The 23948-nt window shown below is 45.1% G+C and overlaps 1 protein-coding gene across 1 annotated transcript in view; it reads right to left on the bottom strand.

Annotated features, from left to right (window-relative positions):
- Positions 1–13181: 13181 nt before the first annotated feature.
- Positions 13182–23948, bottom strand: part of LOC147685369 (netrin-3) — a 197818-nt gene continuing 187051 nt past the window's right edge. Inside the window, exons 6-7 of the mRNA XM_086941291.1 lie at positions 23030–23104; positions 13182–16758 (exon numbers count right to left, since the gene is read on the bottom strand). Of these exons, the coding sequence (XP_086797417.1) occupies positions 16430–16758; positions 23030–23104 (404 nt within the window). The 3' untranslated portion in view covers positions 13182–16429. The remainder of the gene's footprint in view (positions 16759–23029; positions 23105–23948) is intronic.

Below are 23948 nucleotides of genomic sequence, written 5' to 3'. Positions count from 1 at the left end.
ATACAGATAGGATTCGACACAACCCGCCCGCTGCATGAGCGGGGTTTTCGCATCACCTCCCTAAGGTCTCAGGAGTGACGCATCGCTTGTTTTCCAATGCTGCAGCTTCCACTTGGAACTTTTGTCACATCTACAGGTACTTTGGGCTAAGAGTGACGTAACTGTGGATTATTTTGACGCAAACCCTAGAACTCTTTTAAAATCATATTATTAAACTGTGTATGTTGGATTTTTGTCATTTTGGTCTTGTGTAGTTTACATAAAGATACTTTATTTTTCTAAACTGGCGTGCAGTCCATTTGTGATATTTTCACTGTGTTACTGTGAGTGTTGGTACAAATACTTTACACATTGCCTTTGATAAGCCTGTCTGCTCATGCTAAGCTACCAAGGGGGTGGACAGAGGTTATCTAAAGAGTGTTTCCCCTTACCCTGACTAGAAGCAAGGGTCCCTATTTGGACATTGGTGCCTACCTCTGCCAACTAGAGAACCCCAGCTCTAACAGGCAGCATGTTAGCTCGACAGAAAATAGCACAAATTAGTATCACCAGTCAGGGATCAAGGCCTTAGTGAGTTAGAGAGACTGGGATGGATGGTGTACCACTAGGACACTCACAATACACCATGTGGATGTGACGGTCCATTCAAGGAAGTTGTGATGATATTGCCAATGTTGGGGTCTAATACTTCAGAACCACTTTCTGATCATATTGTAATGTATGTATGTATCAATGTGGTGTTCATATAGACCAAACCAATTGACAGCGGTGTACTGAGTAACGTATGCCATATAAGTGGTCTTACAATATTGTATATTATTTCACCCTTCATTCGTACATTTGAATGTGGAATTCTTTTTTACCTCACCCTCCAGTACAGGAAAAGACCAGGGGGTGAGGGAAAACTTTGGGCGAAAACGCAAATTAATATGCTGGCCAATGACTAGGAGACCCATCATTTAAGAAAGAAGCAGTGATGTAAATAATTAATTTACTCTCTTAATTTCTATGCAGATAAGTACTTAATCAATAATAACTCAATCGAAATGAAGGAAAACAGAGTCCGTGGTGTAAGAGTTTCTAAGGGTTTTATTCCTCATAAAGGAATCAGGATATCATGTTCTGACCACCACACAGGATGTCAGAAGGGATAGATGAGCGCGCCGTCGTTTATTGACAATACATAGCTTATATACTTGATTTACATCATAATGTTCAATGTAAGAGGCGTAACAGCTGAGAGAAGACAAGATAACAGTATACACGTGGTGCTAGTACATCATCAAGAGGCGTAAACTAGGCGTGAACTAGGGTGTGTGCTAGAAACGTCACTGATAGGTGACGCAAGTGGGTGGCACCAAGGGGTGGTGCTAACAGAATGTTGCAATGTCAGCAGAAATCGGAAGCTTGGATGCGCGCGCAGCTGCATGACGTGTGATAGACGGGGTGCAGGGGACTTGACATTTACACTGGCGGAAAGAGACAGAAGTCTGGCATGTCAGATCAACTTGTGCTTCTATCATATCTGATATCTGATGTTTAGGAACTAAGCTATCTGGGCAGAAAGGTCTCTAGAGCAGAAGCTATTCTATACTTGCTGTGAGTGCGTGTATAAGCGCCTGAGTGTCTGTATGAGAAGCGTGGGGGCATGGGGCCTTCCATGGAAGCATGGCAACAGAGGCTATGAATTACTTGCATAAAGACAGGTCGGCCCTTTAGCCCTGTAGCTGAGGAAGGATGTTTACTGAAGCTAGCAGGCTGGAATGTATCTTCGGGGAGGAAAACAGATAACTCGAAGATTATAGTCAATCTTGGCAGGCAGCAGGCTGAGCTGAGCACGGAGGGCCGCGCTAGAAGTAAGTCAGAGTTCACGGGTACGGGGGCTGCTTGGGCAGAGGCCCTCGCAGTCAGAAGCCAGAAAAGAGGCTCGGTGGCAGAGATTCAGGGCCTACTTTCAGCCAGGCTGAAAAACGTAGGAGTACACTTCAAAAAGACGTTGGCATAGCATACTTAGGAACGGACCATCAAACCCATTCATGGTGGGTCTGAAAGAGGACAAGTTAACGTTGGACGCAAATGTATTTGCGTCTTCATAGCTGGTACAGGAGGGAAGTTACATGCACTTTTAACTCGTACATGGAGTCGGTGGGGTACTCGCTAGGGAACACAACATGACCATAAAATTTATATTACCTCATTCCCTCCTTGTTCCCTACGGACCCTTCATGATATATCGATCCTCATAAATCGATCAGTTTGTTCTTGTAACATTATATGTTCGTCTTTCTTTCTTTGACTGTTTGAGAGGCAACTGGAATGCTCAATGCAGGATGTGGCACACAGTCCACATATCGCTGGCCCACACTGCAGGCACAGGCAACAACTGAATACTATAACAAGGCCAATGCCTAGGAAGGATAAGATCTTCCATCCCCAAGCTGTTAACGTAGTCCAGAACCAACCGGACCAAGTCCAGGTGCCTGGATTCTGATGTATCTGATTTGCAATTTTATGTAAACGGGTGATAGCTTGATAGACAGATGGTGCGTTTTGTGGAATGAAAACACAGCAACTTGACCCGATGACCTTACAGGCTCCACCTCTATCTGCCAAGATGACGTCAATCACAAGGCGATTTTGAAGGACAACAGTCCGTATAGCAGACTGCTCCTCTGTTAAGTTACCTAGAGCGGAGGCAGTTTCGTTCACTACTGCTTCGAGTGTTCTCGTTAATCTGCGTATTAATTTACTGTTTTGGACAGGCCCTAGGAAGAAAAAGAATCCTTTATTGAAATCAGTGTACTGTTCCCATGCCGTTTCTGTGTAGTCGACAAGGGGAATATCTCTTTTGGGTCTATTCGGTGCTAGATTCGTATTTCTATGGTAATCAGGGGGAGCTAGAAAAACAGGTGGCAGGAGGAAGGCAATGTAACAGGTACCATCCCAATCTGGAGGCAAACGTATGTATGCGGTATGACCACAAACAAAGTAGGAATGACTGATAGCTTTAAAGGACGATTTACCATGGTCACTGAACTCGACCACAGTAGTGCATTTACTATGACCTACGTGTACTGAACCTTTCTTGCTAACACATAATTCACCTGTGACTGGTAGTACTAACATATGGGGCAGAACTGGAGCAGTTTCAGATTCAACAGTGAGGATCATAAGGCTAATTGTGTAATTACCTAATCCATATACTTCATTTTCTAGATCAGTTCCTATTCGAGTGGGAAGTCCCTCTTTATCAGGATAACAGACGTTGAGCAGGACTAAGTTCAAGTTTCCCCAAACCCAGCCCCCATCGAAAACAGCAATATCAGGATCTAAAGAATTAATTATTTTAAACCATGCTCCACAGGAGCCATTGTGAGTGAATGGGTACGGAAAGAGAGGCAGAGCTCCCTTGTAATTCTGGTAGGGAGGGAGTCGGCCACATATCCAACAGTCTGTAGCATTATTTGTCTGATGGGAATGGTGTAACATACTAATGAATGTATTGTTGCGCAGCGCAAGTCTGTAAGAGAGTTCATGTGCGGGAAGTTCACTAAAAGTGTGTTCAGCAGAGACATTGTAAGCAGATTGTTCACGCCTGAAAATAGGCCAGTACATAGGAAGCAGAATGCTGGCAATAATAATTAGAATACTCAGAATAAACATGATTATTAGTGTCACTATGCAGTGACTACGAAGTGATTTGCAATATGTTCTTCTCTTTTCCTCTCTCTCTCTAACTCGATCTAGGGGATACATGTCAGAAACTATTTAACCGATTCACCTAGGGGAGGACTTAAACAATTAAACTGTCTGACTTGCTAGATCGAAGCTTCATACGGTAAAGTTCTTGAGGAGTCTTTTCTCTTTTAGGCACAGTAACGTCTTGTGCTTCAACACAGTCTTTGGTGGGGGTGGACGAGTCAGAGTCCTGTTTCAGTCCGTTTTTTAGTTCATTGCATAGTTTGATGTGACTCGTGTGGACCCACCCCTTTCTCCCCTCGATTTTCACGGCGGTCCTGGTGGTAAGCAGAACGGTCTTTGGAGACTTCCAGCGGGGCTCCAGCGGACTTTTCCGGTCGAAATTCCGGACGAGTACCAGGTCCCCTGGACGGACCTCATGCGCCTTTACATCGGTGTTGTCAGGGAAGGCTGCGGCAACCTGTGAACGACATGATTGGAGTGCAGACATCAAGGAGGCAAGGTAATCTGTCAACATGTTACAATCAATATCAGTGATCTTTTTCGGAACGGGCGTCCCCCACATATTCGGCGGTCTGCCAAAGACCACTTCGTACGGGGATAGCCCTGATCTCGAGTGGGCGACCATTCTCATGTAGAATAGTGCCACGGGCAGGGCGACTATCCAGTCGACCCCTTTTTCCTGACAGATCTTGGCAAGACGGATTTTTAGTGTCTGATTATGCCTTTCTACAAGGCCAGCTGCTTCGGGATGTCGGACACAGTGGAACCTCCACTGATATCCTAGCAAGAGGGAAACTTGTCTCATCAGCTCGGACGAGAACGGCTGTCCGTTATCTGAATACACGACACGGGGCAAACCGTACCGTGGGAAGAATTCACGAACCAACTGTCTGGCAGTGGTCGGAGCAGTGTAGTCTGGGACTGGGTATGCTTCGGTCCAGCGGGACAGAGCACAAACAATTACAAGGACATACTTAAATCCTCTACAGCTATTCATCTGGATATAATCCATCTGGAGGACTTCAAAAGGGTGATCGGGAGGATGAAATCCACCTTGCTCAACAGGGACACTTTTACCTGGATTGAACTGACAACAGATCATGCAAGTACGCACTTTCTGTTTTGCTGCTGCTCGTAAGTGTTTGTTGTACCAGAGATTCTGTAAACTGTCTAACATGGCTTTCTCTCCAAGATGGGCAGGACTATGTGCTGTATTTATCATGACTTGAACCATTGAGTCGGGGAGAAACCATATAGATTTTCCCTTCGTCACCCAACCTTGATCTGTCTGAATCCCTCCTAGTTCAGTCCATTTCTTTATCTCCTCTGGAGTAGCATGTGTCTGGATATCAATTACATCTAGGGCGGGATCTCTAACTGCCATACACTGGGTCTGGACTATTGTCTTTGTCACATCAGTAGTCTGGGTGTGAGTCAGTGCTGTATGTTTTGCTGTCTGGTCTGCCAGGTCGTTACCCTGGGAAACAGAATCTGTGACTTTAATATGTGCCTTACACTTCATGACTGATATGCCCGAGGGCAAATGTATTGCTTCTAACAGTGCTTGAATGAGGGGGCCATGTTGGATCTTGGCCCCATGGGAAGTCAGAAAACCTCGTTCTTGCCAGAGGACTCCGAAGTCGTGTACAACTCCGAAGGCATAGCGGGAATCTGTGTATATGTTAACATTTCTGTTCTTGGCTAGAATACAGGCTCGAGTCAGAGCGATGAGCTCTGCCGCTTGAGCAGACAGTGTGTCAATACGATGTGTTTCTTTAATTTCAGTTTCAGTGGTCACGGCGTACGCGGCCACTAATTCTCCTGTACTTGTTCTCATGCATGAACCATCCACATAAAGTGTCAGGTCTGGATTTGTCAATGGGACATCTGTTAAGTCTCGTCTAGGCTTAGTTACTGCATTAATTATTTCTATACAATCATGCGGAGCTGGATCTGTCATAACTGTAGGTAACAGTGTTGCTGGGTTCAGGATGCTGCAACGTCTGATTTCTATGTGTGGCTGGAATAGTGTTAATTCATAACCTGTCAGTCGTGCTATAGTTAAGTGTTGAGTCTGGGTTCTGTTTAACAAAACCTCTACAGAATGTGGTACTTGAACTGTTAACTGATGACCTAAAACAATTGAATCACTTTGTCTTATTGCTAACGCTGTTGCTGCTACTGACTTTAAGCACGCAGGGAGTGCTTGAGCTACTGAATCCAATGTACTAGAAAAATAAGCACAAGGCTTATGTGAACCTGCTTGGTCTTGAGTGAGGACAGACAACGCTGTGCCATCACGTTCTGTAACAAAAAGTGTAAACGGTTTGCTGTAACATGGTGTCGCTAAAACTGGTGCTTGGCATAAAACTTTCTTTAATTCTTCAAAAGCTTGTGTGTGTTCCTGAGTCCAAGGGAGGACAGTCGAAGTCGCTGCCTCCTGTGTCGTTAACTGGATGAGTGGTTTAGCTAGAAATGCATACTGGGGAATCCATTGTCTGCAGTACGAGGTGAGGCCTATGAAGGCCCGCACTTCCTTTTGTGTCTTGGGTTGCGGCATGTTCACAATTAACTGAATGCGATCGGGAGTGAGCTGTCTCCCCACTTTGGACAGCAAGTGACCCAAGTACACAACTTGCTGAACACAGAATTGTAGCTTCGAAGGAGACACCTTGTGTCCCTTGTCGGCCAGGAAATGTAAAACTGTCAGTGATGCTTTTTCACATTCGGGCTCACTTCGTGCGGTGATCAGCAGATCATCGACGTATTGTAGTAAAGCGGTGTTAACTGGCATTTGAATACAATCTAGTTGTCTTTTCAGTGCTTGACTATAGATGCTGGGGCTTTCTGTGAATCCTTGAGGTGCGCGCGAAAATTTGAAACTGCGTCCATTTAAACAGAATCCGAAGAGATATTGGCTCTCTGGATCAATAGGCACGCTGAAGAAGGCGTTCTTGAGATCAATTACAGTAAAGAACGTTGCTTCTGAATCAATAGCAGTCAAGAGAGATGATATATCGGGGACCACAGGATACTGTGGGATAATGCATTTATTCAATTCTCGAAGGTCAATCACCAGCCGATATACTGGCGGTGCATTGGGATCAGTACGTTTAAGAATCGGAATGATGGGTGAGTTACAGATATTGGAGTCGGTCTCGACGACCACTCCTTGGGCAATGAGCTCTTCAATGATTTTCAGTAAAGCCGCTACAGCATCGGGTGGTAACTTGTATTGTCTGATTCTGGGTAATACAACACCTGCCTTGAGGGTAACGCGGTATGGTGTAATGTGCATACATCCTACATCAGTTGGGCCTTTTGCCCACAAGTAATCAGGTACATTTTTCAATCTGACGTCAAACTCACGAAGGACGTAATGACCCTTGAAATCCCGCAGAAAGAGTCTAACCCCCTCCGGGGAGCAGCATATTATAGCTCCTAGAGCCTTCAGTGTTTTAATTCCTAACAGATTTTCCGGACATGATTTTGTTAGTAACAGGTCTGTAACGCGTGATAATGGACCCACAGCCAGGGGAACTGGTTCTGATACTTCATTTACAATAGGTTGTCCTGAAAAACCAAGGGAAACATTTTGTGAGCCTGAGAGGGGTGCCCCTGGAACTTCGTCATGACTTATTGTAGTGCGACTTGCCCCTGTGTCAATTAAAAACTTTCTATCTTTCCCCAATACTTGACTGTGTACATAAGGACCTTCTTGATCTACAGGAATCTCGATAAGAGGCAAGCCACCTTCCCTCTCTAGGCTGTTTCATGTATATCGGGAATATTCGGGGTAAGCAGACTGGGCATACTGGTACATCTGTTGTGAGACTTGCTGAGTTGCAGCAATGGGCTGTGGCTGTGGTACTGCTACGGTCTGTGCTGTCTGTGCAGATGCATGCATGGGCTGTGTATTCTGTGTAGACTGATGCTGGTTATGGTCTTGTCTAGGCGGATGCGGTCTCTCTTTAGTTTTACCTGTCGCTATGTTATGTTTCAGAACTGCACATTCGTGTACGTAGTGACCTGGCTGCTTGCAATAATTGCATGTCCCTTTAACAGGAGCTGCAGCGTGACTTGTCTGGGTCGTACCTTTCCTGTGACTGTCGGATGGGACCGTCTGGGCTACTAACATTTTCATTTTCGTGTCTTTCATGCGCTTCTGTTCCTGATCTTGTTCTTCCCTAATTCTATTCTGGTGATATTGTAACATTTGTAACATCTGGGATGGCGTATTTGCTTGCCATGTACTCTCGACTTTATACACTCTATTTTTAACTAACGGTAGGGAATTCTCGACTAACTTTGATACAAAAAGATGTGGGTACGACTCGCTACTTGGCTGGAGGCCACTATTGATAATAAAACATTTCTCGAATCTTGAATAAAAGTCGCTAGTATCTTCATCATGTTTCTGTTTACAGGACGAGATTGCATCCCAATCCTCCTTTCTAGTTGTCAATAATCTGGGCAGGACCTGTACTATCAAACCTGGTAATGCTTTAGTTTTGTCCCCAAGGCCTAACCCTGGAACCCGTTTTTTCTCTTCGTCTTCTATTTCTGCCCAGGCAATCTTTGTGTCTCCCACCTCCCATTCCTTTTCCTTTAATTTCTCGAATATACCCGTAGGCAATAATACTTTCAACATTTTCATGATATCATCATATGTGTAGTCCCCCATTAATAACATGTCTTTAAGCTCTCTATGGAAACCTGCAGGGTCTTTATCATGGCATGGTACTAATTTCTTCATTTCTAACAGTTCTAATTTAGTCAGAGGCGTGTGCACATACACGCGTTTCAAAACCTTGTCCTCACCCATAACAGGGTGTACTTCTCGTAAGGGGTTCTGACTTTCAATACCACCCCCGCACTGCATATGGTACATTTTCCTTTCTGGAGGTGGGGCGGGGACATATTCAGGACTTACAAAGGTATCATATCTGCGTCGTTGTTCTAGAATTATTTGAACTAATTTAGTGCTTAGGCCTCTCCATCTATCCATCAGTAGTGCTTCTAGTGTCTCATGTAAGGGACCTGGATCGGAATAATGTTTTCTGTACTTAATGAGAAGGTGCTGAATCATATATACCCCTGCTAATTTCTGTTCGTCGGGGGAGAGGTTCAGAAATGTCTGTGCTACGGTGTCATCATTATATATGTCTGCATTTTCGGCCCATGATACCGCTGATCGGGCTAATTCTTGTTCATCCATAGAATTGAGTACATGGTACCCCACTCGATCTCGAAGCCGTTTATCAGTTTCCTGGAACTGATGCTCAGCAGAATTCGGATTCGTTAAGGCAGAGAAGAAAACTCTCTTGCTTTCTGGACGGATACCCTTCCTAAGATAAGTTCCCTTACCTACATATGCTATAGTGCTTGTAGTCGGTTCTAGTTCTTCAGATTCTTCTTCCTCCTCGGAGGGAACCTTTTCTTTCTCTTTCTCGTGTACTGCTATCACTGCTTTCTTAATCTTTTTATACATGGCCTCTATGCAATTTTGTCTGTCATGTTTTCCATCAGCTATATTTTGACCCCACTTGTTCAATGCATCTAATTCACTCTGATCTGTTCCGGGCCTGTCTCGTTCTCTTATTAGACAATTTATGAAAAATCGTAGTATCAGTGCTTGCATGTTAACTTTCTGTTTCTCCAGGGCATCCTTAATACTGTCGGGGTCCTTTCCCGTTTGAACGAACTCATATATTCTGTCTAGGCGCTCCTTCATTCCTGCATAACATAACAAACTATCAGTAGCAGATCTTAACCGTAAAGACGCTAATATCATTAAGTCGTCCTGTCCAGGTTCTGGATCATATCTACAAACTGACATATTTTCTTTTAGTGCATCAAGACGGGATGAATTAGAAGAACGGGGGGATCTGTGCGTAAGAGGACTCTGCATACCTCTGAGATTTAATCTGTGAGTCGGTGGCGGGGTCTGGAGACCCGCGGTCGCACCTCCTGAAGCGGAAACTTGGGCATTATCTCTGTGTGTAGTCAGTATCTGAATTTGTCTTTTAGTAGGATCTGATTGAAGTGGTTTCGGCAGATCAGTTTTAGGTGAGGGAAGTGGCGGAGCTGGCGGAACGGAACTAGTCTTTTTCGGTGTCGGCTGAGAGTGATCTTGGGGGGCAGTACCACCCCCGGCCCTGTCAGTAGGCAGGGCACGAACAGGCAGATTGGTGTAAGCTGGCGCTACATCTTCGAGATATGAATTTAGGAATATGTCTTTAGTAGTCTTATGCATTACTTTAGTTGGAACTAATGGTGACGGCAAATTTTTCGGTATTTCTGAAATGGCGTCAGGGGTACCATCGGCCAAAAGATACATGTTGTTCACTTTGCCATTTTGGATACGATCTATTTGTTCTACTTTTACTCGAATTCCCTCAGTAACTAATTCGTTTTCTTGGGCCTTTTCTGATTCTTTAAGCCTGTCTTCTCTACGGAGTGCTCTATCAGCACGCTTACGTGATTCCTTACGCCAAAATTCTATGGCGTCTTTCTGAGATTGTCTAGCTTTCTTTTTCCGTAATATTTCTTCTACCTTTATGATGCACTCGGCATCCCATGTTCCGTTAACTGGCCATCGGTATCTTTCCTCTAGGTGCTTGGTATAATCTGTCCATAACTCTAGATACAAGATGGCGTCTATGCCATGCTTATTATACATGAAATTACCTGGAGTGTCCCTAGGGGGGATTGGAATCTCTTCCTCTAACATCCCTTTCCTAGTTCCTATCTGCTTTAATTTGTTAAAAAACGGCATTGTGCCTACTTGATACTGAAATGCTTGATCCTTAATACTTAATTTCGCCTGTAACTATTTAAACAAAAAAAACACAATAATGCACAAAAACAATCACATTCATACCACGACATTAATCACATGAAACATTTAAAGACATAGCTAACTTCCCCCTACTCTGAATGTACCGCTCAACGATACAGATACACTGCTGTAACAGTGCAGAAATTCGGAATACTTTATATACTGCTAAACAGTACAGATACACTGCCTAAAAACAGTGCAGACCGGACTTGCGTACCCAAACCCGTCTAGATACGACCCAGCAATGGTACTCACCGGGAAGCACGGAAAACAGAAGGCCTCGGAAAACTCGACTGGACTCGACTCGGAACTTCGGAAAACTTCGGAAAACTTCGGAAAACTTCGGAAAACTGGTGGGCCTCTTCACACCTCGGACCTTGCTTCCTTCGGCTGGGCTCTGGTCGGGATCCTCCGCACTCCTCACCGCCTCGTCTGGGCACTGATCGCAGTCTTCGTCACCTCCGTGTGTCAGAGGGGGATGCAGGAAATCCTGCCAGTACACGTGTGGTCCGTCTAACTGATGGCAGGGGACACGGATTGCAACGCACCTTCCGGCGCGTGAGGTGGGGGAGGGGTCCCTATTCGGGCGCCAAAATGATGTAAATAATTAATTTACTCTCTTAATTTCTATGCAGATAAGTACTTAATCAATAATAACTCAATCGAAATGAAGGAAAACAGAGTCCGTGGTGTAAGAGTTTCTAAGGGTTTTATTCCTCATAAAGGAATCAGGATATCATGTTCTGACCACCACACAGGATGTCAGAAGGGATAGATGAGCGCGCCGTCGTTTATTGACAATACATAGCTTATATACTTGATTTACATCATAATGTTCAATGTAAGAGGCGTAACAGCTGAGAGAAGACAAGATAACAGTATACACGTGGTGCTAGTACATCATCAAGAGGCGTAAACTAGGCGTGAACTAGGGTGTGTGCTAGAAACGTCACTGATAGGTGACGCAAGTGGGTGGCACCAAGGGGTGGTGCTAACAGAATGTTGCAATGTCAGCAGAAATCGGAAGCTTGGATGCGCGCGCAGCTGCATGACGTGTGATAGACGGGGTGCAGGGGACTTGACATTTACACTGGCGGAAAGAGACAGAAGTCTGGCATGTCAGATCAACTTGTGCTTCTATCATATCTGATATCTGATGTTTAGGAACTAAGCTATCTGGGCAGAAAGGTCTCTAGAGCAGAAGCTATTCTATACTTGCTGTGAGTGCGTGTATAAGCGCCTGAGTGTCTGTATGAGAAGCGTGGGGGCATGGGGCCTTCCATGGAAGCATGGCAACAGAGGCTATGAATTACTTGCATAAAGACAGGTCGGCCCTTTAGCCCTGTAGCTGAGGAAGGATGTTTACTGAAGCTAGCAGGCTGGAATGTATCTTCGGGGAGGAAAACAGATAACTCGAAGATTATAGTCAATCTTGGCAGGCAGCAGGCTGAGCTGAGCACGGAGGGCCGCGCTAGAAGTAAGTCAGAGTTCACGGGTACGGGGGCTGCTTGGGCAGAGGCCCTCGCAGTCAGAAGCCAGAAAAGAGGCTCGGTGGCAGAGATTCAGGGCCTACTTTCAGCCAGGCTGAAAAACGTAGGAGTACACTTCAAAAAGACGTTGGCATAGCATACTTAGGAACGGACCATCAAACCCATTCATGGTGGGTCTGAAAGAGGACAAGTTAACGTTGGACGCAAATGTATTTGCGTCTTCATAGCTGGTACAGGAGGGAAGTTACATGCACTTTTAACTCGTACATGGAGTCGGTGGGGTACTCGCTAGGGAACACAACATGACCATAAAATTTATATTACCTCAGGAAGTTGTGATGATATTGCCAATGTTGGGGTCTAATACTTCAGAACCACTTTCTGATCATATTGTAATGTATGTATGTATCAATGTGGTGTTCATATAGACCAAACCAATTGACAGCGGTGTACTGAGTAACGTATGCCATATAAGTGGTCTTACAATATTGTATATTATTTCACCCATCATTCGTACATTTGAATGTGGAATTCTTTTTTACCTCACCCTCCAGTACAGGAAAAGACCAGGGGGTGAGGGAAAACTTTGGGCGAAAACGCAAATTAATATGCTGGCCAATGACTAGGAGACCCATCATTTAAGAAAGAAGCAGTGAGGCATCGCAAGATTTCCCATGTAAAAGCCTCCAGTAGATTTGTGCTTTAAAAACCTCATAGAACCTACAAAGCTAAGTTTTGTGAGGTAATCTCTGCAAGTGTCTCCCCTCGACCACAAGGGGTTTACTGGTATGTCTGTATGGTTGCTCAGCAACTATAATTTTTTGATGTAGCTGAGCTCATGACAAGTTCGCTTTCTCTTCAGCAGATCTTTGGACAAGGTAAGTATGCCTTTCGTAAACAAAGTTTTGTATCACTTGCTTGAAGACCATTGTGAAATTAATCTTGGATTGATCCTAAATAAAGACTTCTGAGCACACTAAATTTCAGAAACAGTGAGTGCTGTAATTCTGAGACGCGGTACACAGACAGGTAATGCAAGGACTGACAGTAAAAGAGCGGCGACTAAAGAAAATTGTAGACAAGAGCAAAATGCCCAAGAAATAGCCCCAAAAGAAAGACAAAGAGACTGACAACTCAAGACACTGACATTTTTCTGGTACAATATTTTATTAAATGTGTTTCGGATGAACTTTCTCATGGTCTATTAGAAGTGGGTGTCTGGAGCCAGCTCCATTTCTGGACAGGATATGGGGTGATCTCCTTCAATAGGGTCCAGTCACAACCGTACCACCTTTTCATTGAAGCTTGGAAGAAGAGACTGGTCAATTCTCAGCACATGGGTGTACAACCGGGTAGCCGCATGGCACTTAGTAGGCAAGAGGGTGACCAGCACCCCCATTACTCACCATGTCAACATCTGCCTTATGACAGCTTATCCTGAACAATTTATTTATACACAAGGCAGCAGCATTCACCATAGGGCTGCAATGGAGATAGTCAGAAGGGTGCGCGGGCAGACTGCTGTAAGGAGACCCCAGCTACTTGTCGTCTTCATCTGAGCATGCAAAATTGTCATCTTCAATCTAGATGAAAATGACAAAACATCTGCAAACGTGACACAATAGGTAATGTATGTGTTGTGTTATAATCTGGTGTAATCTGTGTGACATATGATCAAACATGCCCCAAGAAGATTAAGGTGGCTTTCTGTTACCTGGCGAGAACTTTAATAAGTGGTGGCTTTGTAGGTTTCTCCCAGACCTGGACTGCTCTCTCATGATAAAATGGGAGACTTCTCAACATGGACGACCCTCTGACCAAACCCTGAGACTTAGACATTGACAGTCATGTGACAAGCGACTCTTGACACGCAAGTATCCACTTGTGCCCTGCTGGCTCTACGAACTCACTGACCAGTTCACACTCTTGCAAATCCATAACAGGGCGGCGCCTCTTTGATACCATGCCAGGCAAAACAGTTTGTAGGTGTTTGTTGCTGAGCAAATCAGTGAATGCACCCCTAGGTGTTAAAAAACAGGGGAGATGATGGAAAAATATTGACAAGTAGTTGGGAGTCACTCTGGTGGTTATGTTCACATTTGAAAAAAATATAGATTCTTTGTAAGGGTAGTAAGCCAGGTCGGATTTTTGGTCAACGCTTGGAAAAGCATATGGCCCAACTGTCCCTGGAACACTGCGTTAAACCCGCATAACATAAGGGAACAAAAACCCATGAAATGTGTACCAATAATTCCTCCAGTCTCTCAACTGAGCAAAATGACAGCAAAATTAGTTTGAAAATTAAATTGATTGGAAAAAGACTGGACCCCACTATCACGCCGGAATAAATAAAAAACAAACGAGACCTAATTTCTGACTACTGTGTTTCTCTTGAATATTCTTAGTTTTGCTTTAAAAAAGATAGACTGGGTTGAACCTTAATTGCATTGGGTTTTTCGAACTGAAACAAATGAGAGCATGGTATGGTGCATTCTTATACTGAAACGGAATTACTGAAATTTCCCAGTAGGCGTAAGCTAGTAAAAAAATAACGATATTAATATTTGTTAAAATAAAAAAAAGTAAAACATTCTTATATATGTTACACTAACTTCCATAGAGAGACTTTTTTACATTTTGCTGCATTGTGCCTGCGGAGCGACATGTGGGTGCCTCCCTCTCAGAACTTAGTCCTGTGGCTCTGGTGGACGAAGCTATACCAAACAGTCAACTTATAGGAGAACTGCAATGTATTGGGAATGAATTTGTGCTCACCGGGTGGGTACGAGGAGCTAAAGATGGCGAGAAAGCATTTGAGAGAAGCAGTTCATATCAAATGTGGATTACATGAAAATTGCACAATTTAGAGGAAGTAAGCAAACTTGGGGGGTGGGGTGGGTGTTATTCCTAAATTCTTCTGGATGTCCTGAAGTCTGTTCATTATGCCGGTCTATGCGGAGGCAGAATCTCCACCACATGCATCTACATTGAGATGTTGACAAGGTTCATGCATCTGCTCTGAGGTCTCTTAGTGATCATGTGTCTTTGTTGAAATCCTTCTGCTGCTCATGTATCTCTGATGGCTTATCTACACTTGCTATGATCCATGGCAACTTTCCATGCCTCATGCATCTGCTGTGAGATCTCTCCAAAGCCCATGTAACTGCACTGAAATGCACCACACATGTCTCTACAGTGAGATTGCCCCACTGTGCACCTATCTGTGTGAGTTCACTCCACTGCCCAGCCATCAGCCAGGGATCTCCACATTGCATATGTAGGTCTAACCATACGGGCTTCAGGAAGATGACTTGGCTGGCTGGAAGTATTGCTGTTCCCATGAAATGGAGATGTTGTTGAAGACAATATGGTCTGCCATTTGAGCTCACTAGAAGTCTGTACTTTGGGGTCCCAGAGTGAGTCTGTGTCTAGCAGCCTGATAGGACTTTGTGTTACTAGGGACTGGTAAAAATCTGTGCTGCAGCAGGCAGGAGACAAAGAAGGCTCATGTAGGTTGGTGCTTCAGAGGCGTCGCAGAACATATTTGAGCTGCACGAGTCCGGTACAGTTCTGTACTTCACAGATCTGCTAGCCTAAGCGGAGACCTCTGTGATCGAAGTTCAAGCTCAAGAACCCTCAAGACACTGTCTCTGGAAGGCGGCACTCACCCCCTAGTTGAAGCAGACCAAGGAAACAGATTCTTAGTCGATGGGAATATTCACGAAGCATAGCAACATTAGCTGTGGTAGAACTGTCAATTTCACTCATGCTTTGATGACTTCCACTTAAAAATCAGGATTAGCACCCCATTGTTGCAAATTAGACTTTCATAAAACTGAGAACAGGTACTCTGAGAGGTGGGCAAAGTGAGGTTTGGGGAACACCTGCTTCAGAAGAACCGACTGGGTAGTAAAGAAACCTAACCAGGAAGACTGCTGGCCATGTAGGGAGACTTCCTATGTTTAAGGACCAGTTTGGATCGAAAAATTGTCAGAGAGACCTGGAAGCAAGATCCTAAATCATTTTTGGCCCCCACGAGGGGGCAGAGAATCGCCAGGCACACGGGCAGTGAAGGAAGGCTGAGTACACAAAACAATTTCAAGTAACTCAAAGTCCTCAACGTAACCTGGAGTCCCTCCTCCACTGGTCTTCACAGCAGCGTCCCAATCAAAGGATTTCTCTGTACTTAGACTCCTTGTTTAGAAAAAGGCGCTTTGTTTCTGTTACTGCACTTATAGATTAAAAAAAAAAAAAATGGTCTTGATGAACTTGCTGCCAAAATATACACTATACACACAGGAGGTCCTCTTAGTGCTAGATATGTACAGAGTCTAGCTGGGCCGCAGCCTGCCGCCATGTGCACGCCTTGTCAGAGGGCATGGTGTGCTTGTGTAAATCACGGCTTCGGGCATTTGCCCTTCTTCTCACGGCGTTGCAGCTTCCGTAGACGCCGAGTCCACGTGTCCCGCCACTGAATAACCACGCTGGTCTTATCAGCGGTAAGGCCCTGGCGTTCAGGTGCACCTTCACCTGTACCCATCACCAGGTACTTCCGACTGATCTGGATCTTGGGGCACTTGCATGCCAGGTCCTTCATATGAATCCACAGGAAGTTGTCTCCGCGCTTCACCCGCTCATCTCGGCACTTGTAGACCGACAGCACGTTCACGGTGAACTTTGCCCAGTTTCCAATGGTTTCCATGTCTAGCACATTCACCTGGACCACTGCAGTAAAAAGAGAGAAATATGTGAGTAAGTGTGCAAAGGCAGTGCAAGCTTCCCTCAGACGTACAGTACGGAACACTGCTTGCAGTAGGAAGAACTGTGTACCTTACATTAGTAAAACATATACTACATAGCCAGCAGCAATACAGGTGTGTCTCATACATGCAAAAGCGGTCCAACGTAGGTAGATGATGTTGAAGCCCCTCTCCCATACACAAAAGTTACAATACCAGTTGTGGTGCAACCATTCCTAGCATTCAAAGAAAATGTACAACCTAGATTGCCACTGTGTAGACTTACCTCTTGCACACAAATCAGACACAGAACAGGCATCAGGGCCATCTCCCCTCACAGTCATAAAACATGTACAATAAAGGCAGGAGCTGACCAGGCTCTAGCACACAGATTAGTATCAGAACAAGAAGCAGTGGAAGATTCCCGCACAAAAATGGAACGAGTACAACAAGGCGGAAGCACTACTAAGCTTCCTAACTTTCCTTTATGCACACTCAACAGGGGCTGGAGCATAGCTAGCCTTCATTGCATATTCTCCTCCCAAGAAAGAGGATGTCACAGAAAGGGGAAGGCACAGGAAAGAGGGATGAAGCGGTAAGGGAGGAGAAGGAGTTGTAGGAATTAGGGAGGAACAAGAGCCCGATGGCAGAAATAATGGGAGAATGTTAGGGACAGGGATGTCTAAAATGAGTGCGAGACATAAACATGTAAAAGAGAGATCCATGAATGAAAAGCAAATTGAATAGTACGATAGAGATGTAAGAAAAAGGGTATGAAGGGATGGTGGGGGAGATGCACCATACAGGGAAAGGACAGCGAGAGAGAGAGATGTTTAAGACATAGTGTAACACTGCGAGGGATGCCAAAGAGATACGTATGATGAATAGTAGAGAGTACTAAAGAGAGTGGGACATTAGAATCTGATCAAGGTGCCAGATTAAGTGCCGGTGTTAAGTCAGAGACAACACAGAATACGATGGTCACACGCCCGCAATGAAAGGGGATATTCTTTTAGAACCCTATGGCCATTTGCACATCGTTCCAGGACTAGGTGCACAACTGCACGACCAAGCGCACACAACTCAGTGTCAAATATTCATCCCAGGTCACGTAGTCAGTGGCTATGTCTGTTCTGCACAGGATACCAGTCCACAGCAGGCAACTTTCTACCTTTATGGACATCACACAGGAGTAGAATCAGTACTGTGGAAGAAAGCTAGATCTAAGGATTTGGGCACAGCTACCCATGTGGGTGCCATGGCCATACTAATCTGTATATTGTATGTCGTCCCCTACGATTTAACGTGAACAGTATTCAACTCTGAGGGCATAGAAGTAATCGCCCCAGAAGTGAGGATTCAGAGGATCAAGCCTTTCCACTGGATGCTTTTTCTCTGTATTACCAACACCAACTGGTCAGTCAGTCAGTCAAAACAAGCTTTATTCGATTACATTTAAAATCATAAAAGCAACAAAACAACATGTATTTAAAAATTAATTACAATTTGATAAAATTCATTACAATTTGATAAAATTCATGTGAGTTACAAAGGCAGAACAATTCAGTAAAATTCATGGAGGTTAAAAGCAAACCGGAAATCATAGTGGTAAAATCACCCTTCCAATTGTCTCGGGGATAGCATCCTGGTCCTAATACGCATAGCAGCAACCAGGAAGCTAGCAACCCCGAGAATTGTCCTGGTGCTGCCTAATAGCTGAAGGTAGAGTAAAGCAGGCCGTACCTGGGCAAAACCTGCATCTCTTAAAATGGGTGCCAAGAACCTCGACCTGCTCGCTTTGTAGTGGCTACAAAACATAATGAAATGCATGAGGGTTTGCTCAGAGAAGTTATCACAGCTACACGGGGTAGATTCATCAGGAACACCCCACACAGGAAAATCGCCCAGGGAGTATTGGATTAAATTGAACCGGAATCTGATAAGCAGGTGACGATGGTACGGTCTGCTCACGATTATTAAATAAGGTTCAATTTGGGGCGAAGTCAGGAGTAGGAAATTAGCTCTAACTCTTGGTTTAATTAGTTCTTTCTCCTCCCGTGTTTGAACTGCCCTCCTTATGAAGTTTTCTTTGATCCATTTCAAATCTCCCTTGAGTATAGTGTTTGGGTGGCTGTATAGGTTTGGTCTGCCAAGTCTACCCATCTCCCCCTTTATGTATTTCAGCCATGGGATTTTTAAGGCGTTATCCAAGGACATGCAATCCCTGAGGATTTTATGGTTCAAAGCAATGTCCGTGTTCAGCCAAGTTTTGGTCCAACACATGAGGGGCGCTAGTTGGAGTGAGTCAGTGAGATAACCCAGCCCTAATTCAGTATGTATAGAAAGGACAGGTGTGGATTGTGGAACACCCAACAAGGACCTGAGAAAGTGGTTTTCTGCTGTTTGTAGTTTGCCACAGTTTGCGTAGCCCCACAGCGGGGCTCCGTAGGAGGCTATAGATAAACATTTGGTTTTGTAGACCTTCAATAATGCCTCCATCGGTCGAGACCCAAGACGTTTGGCAAAACTCAAAAGTGCAGAGGTGGATCTGGTGACAGCTAAGGATTTTGCGTCCACCTGTGGGGACCAAGAGCCCTTCTCTTCGAATATCACTCCCAGGTAAGTAAACACTTGTACTCTCGAGATCCCCTCTCCACAGCAACTAAAGGATTTCAACTTTTTTGGCCTTGGTCGCTTCCCTGCCAGCATAATATGTGATTTATTGTTATTGACCAACAGGTCTAGCGAGGACATAAAATGACCAAATGCATTAAGGAGCCTCTGTAACCCCACCCCTGTGCGGGCTAAAAGCACCGCATCGTCGGCATAGAGGAGTACGGGAACTGCGGACCCCCCCACATAAGGGATATCGGGTGTGGTCCCCTCCAGGGCTTTATCTAGGGAGTTGATGTAGATGGTAAACAGAAGTGGGGCTAAGATACAGCCCTGCCTGACACCTCTTCTAGAACTAAATGGTCTGGTGGTTTTACCATCACGGTTGATTCTGATATTAGCTGAAAGGTCTGCATGGAGTGCGGCCAGGAAGTCTACTAGGGGGGGATCAATCCCAATACCAGCCAGTATGGACCATAGCTTGGCCCTATTGACCAAGTCAAAGGCCGAAGAAAGGTCCATAAAGGCCAGGTATAAGTGCCCCTCCTTGGCCATGGTGTACTTACTAATCAGCATGTGGAGGTTCAAGCACTGCTCTATTGTACCTCTTTTCTCCCTGAAACCGTATTGCAGGTCAGAGAGCACCCCCTTCTCCTTAATAATGTCGCCTAATCTGTGTAGAATGACTCTGCCAAGAATCTTTACGGCAGAGTCGATTAGCGAGATCGGCCTGTAACATGCCGGGTCCGATCTAGAGCCCTTCTTAAATATAGGGATGATGGTTGAGGTGGACCAGGTTTTTGGGAACCCCACAATGACAGTTGAATTAAAGACATTTGTAAGGATTTTGGCCCAGAATAGTGACTGCGAGCTATATAGGTCTGCAGGGACTCCGTCTGGGCCCGGTGCCTTATGTTTGGTCATATCTTCAATTGCCCTGATAACCTCAAATTCGGAAAAGGACAAAAGGGGGGGTTCGGTAGGAGGCTGAAGGGGATGGGGTGTAGTTAGAAGATCTGCACTGTTATAAATTTTACTGAAGTGGTTCACCCAATCATCCTCTGGTATCACGCAGTCCAACACGGTGTTATTAGAGGAGGCAAAATACGGATGATTTAAGATCGTCCAAAATTGAGAACTATCTCTCAGTACACTGACCGATGTTAAGCTATCCCATGCCTCGCTTTTTATAGTTTTTTTGCGTGTCTCGATAGCCAGCCTATATTCTTTTCTAAGCTGACCCACCAACTCCCTATCTCTGGGCTGATGTTTGAGAGCCTGGAGCAAAGCCTTGTGTTTTTGAGAGCACTCCCTGTCGAACCATCTAGGGCTAGATGAAACCACATGGTTTTTTGTGGACATCAGGTCATGGTTAATTTGTGTGCATATGGCGGTGAAGGAGGTGATAATGGCCGTTCCCTCACTTGTACTCTCCATGCAGGTTTTAATGGCAGCTTGTCTGTTCTGAACAAGGTTGTCCATGAAGTTCTCCGGGACAACCTTTGCCCAGTTTAATCTGCGGCCCTGCTCCCTAGGGACGAGGGCGTCTCCACCGGCCCCCAGACGCTCAACCTGGGTGGCAGTGTTGTCGCCCATGTCCAGTGTCAGGACTACAGGATTGTGATCGCTAAAAGGGGAGGTGCACACGTCATAGGCTACCGCCGTGTTGATTAGGCCGGGAGTAATGAAGATGTAATCGATAATTGTACTGGCATCCTTGCCTACAAAGGTCGGTGCCCTCACTTCACCCCAAGACCCTTCAGCCTCATATAAATTTAAATTGGCAAGTAAGTTTTCTAGGTCCGCCCCATGCGCGGTGTGCTCAAAGTGAGTACTAACGGCTCCTGGTGGGCCCAATACCTCCATGGACAAACAACCCCACCCACATGGATGGACGTTAAAATCACCCAATAACAAGATATCGAATGGAGCGCATTGCTTTGACTTGTATGAAAATAAAAACAGAGAAAGGGACTTCAGATGAGAACAGTTACTATCCCTTGTGGGGGCATTGTAAAAATTAATTATGAGAATTAGCGGGGAGTTTGGTCTGACCCACTCAATGCAGAGGATGTTATCGGAGGTGCAATCAATCTTTGTGGTAACCCCTGCCAGTTTTAAGGAGAAGAGAATGTGCAACCCTCCTTTGTGCCTTCCGCCCTCCCCTGGGATTGCCTTGACTGAAAAGCTCCGGAACCCATCCAGGAAAAAGTTGTCACTGGCGTCCCACGTTTCTTGGAAACCCATAATCTCATATTGGGACACGAATTTTAACCATCTAGCATCCGTGACTTTCTTCCCTAACCCAGCGATGTTCCAGCTTACTACTGATGTGTGGCAATTCCTGCGAGCGGAGGTAGCCTCCGCGGGGGGGGGCACATTAGATGGTTGTCAATCGTTGGAATTCAGAGGGGAATCAGAAGAAAGGGGGGAGAACCTATTAGTGAGTAAGATCCCTGCCCCCTGGCTGCCAATGTGGTGTACTTGGATGGGTGGGACTACTACGGGATTGGAGCTTGCCCGCAGTAAGGCCTGTTGAGTTTGGTAAGATATATATGGAGGGGCCCTTGTCCAACCGGCTTTATCAGGGTGTGGGATGGGGGGTGGGAAGATCTTGTCTGGGGGTGTGTGGGAGGAGGATAAAAGTACCCTAGTGGGAGTGGTCTGATACCGTCACCGACTAGCTCAGAACCATCCCATAGAAGAGTGTCTGCCAGGTTTCCTCTGTCAAAATTAACAATAACACAATCCCCAGGAATACATTTTGCCCTCCTTCCCACCCAATCCACCCTCCTAGCAGCTATAATGTGTCTGCCCACATCCACACTCCCGCTGCTGAACTGTGAGCACCAGTTTCTAGTTCTATTCAAAAGCTCATGGTCATTTTAGGATACAGGGACTAGTGAAGACCCTTTAGCAGTGAGATACTTGTGCTCCATGTCCTGTCCACGACTGCTTTGCCCTACTAACTGTAGGGCAAAGCAGGGGTGGCTATTAACTTCCCAGACCAGGGGAGGTGGTGGTCTTCCAAGGGAAGCTAGACGCAGAGATTATGGGACATCGTGACAATCACTGGAAGGACCCAGTGTTCCATCACCCTCACACACAAACACCAAGGCCATTTTAGAGCCTAGGACTGCTGCACACTGTAAATTTCACAGACATGTATGGGGAGAACTATTTAAATGCATCAGTGAAGCTTGCGAGAAACGTCAGAGTTTATTTTTGAAGAGGAAAACTCAAACTTGAGGAACAAACGAGAGTGTAGTACTACAATATTGACTTTTAAATATCAATGTCAACTTGCACAAAATCACAACTGTAAGTAGATGTGGAGCAGAAGAGTAAACCTATGGATGCTTACCTTGACTATATTGTGCAAGTCGATATCCTGCAGTCTATATTGAATTTATGTAGCACTCAAAGTCGACAGTTTGTATTTGATATTGCGCCATACAACTACAACTGAGCATAATATTGTAGGGAAGGGAGCACAGGAAGATCTTAAACAGAGCCACATTTCATTGCTAGACCCTAGGGTTCAATTTCCCTATGATTTCTGAACCCCAACTTATTCCGCCCAGGACTGGATAGTGGTTCAGTACAAAAGGCACAGTCTTGCATTGAAAGCTACTCTTCCTCACCATAGTCCTTCTTGCAGTATTTCTTGAGGTTGATTTTGTAGTTCCCCTTTGGCGGCTTACAGTAGGTTTCACAATCTAGGAAGACATAAAAAGCATGATATTGTAAGAGAGAGACAAGTTAATCTGGAATAAGCCATTCTATTCAGAGTTAAAGGGTGCTGCTGTGGACGCGCTTGGCTTTCCAGGCTTTTGGATTTGAGGGATCTTGATACAGGGACTAGCCAGGGCTGGGAAACATCACTTACAACGCATTTATTACAACGCACTACCATTACAACGCAACCATTACAACGCAAACCATTACAACGCATTGCGCTGGGGGGCGCTCTAGGATAGGGAATATATTTAATTTACTATCCAACACCTTCCCTACTATCCACGGGGACTGGAGTTGGAATAGTAAATTAAATAAATCACTATCCAGCGCTTAAAAGCACTATGCGTTGTAGTGGAATGCGATGTAAAAACCGTGTTGTAACAGCAGGCGTTGTAATAGCCTGCGTTGTAACGACACCAATCCGCCAGGGCTGCGCCTTAGCCGGCCATATGACGGCTGCCACTGTTCACATGATGGTTTAGTCAAGCGATGCCTGTTCCATCTACCAGTATTCAAGGGTGACATGGCTGAGTGTCCCAGTCACCGTTGTAGGCCTGTTTATAGAGGAGGCAAGGGTTGAGAGGTGCCCGTCGAAAGCTCAGTGTCTGGCAAGCACATTAGTGCCACAATTGACACCTCTATCAGGAGCAGTGATGGAGCGATGATGGAGTGAAAGTGTGCTATGGTGGCCTTTCAAGCTACTTTTCACAATGAGTTGTTACACGTGCAATGTCTTCAAACAGATAATCCATTACATGAGGACCAAACCACCACACAGTCGAATTAAACAACTTTTGTGTCAAACCTTCAAATCCAATGTGA

The sequence above is a fragment of the Lissotriton vulgaris genome, chromosome 10, assembly GCF_964263255.1.
Source record: "Lissotriton vulgaris chromosome 10, aLisVul1.2, whole genome shotgun sequence".
In the NCBI taxonomy this organism is placed as follows: Eukaryota; Metazoa; Chordata; class Amphibia; order Caudata; family Salamandridae; genus Lissotriton; species Lissotriton vulgaris.
The sequence above is the reverse complement of the archived record's forward strand: the minus strand, read 5'-3'. Positions and strand labels throughout refer to the sequence as shown.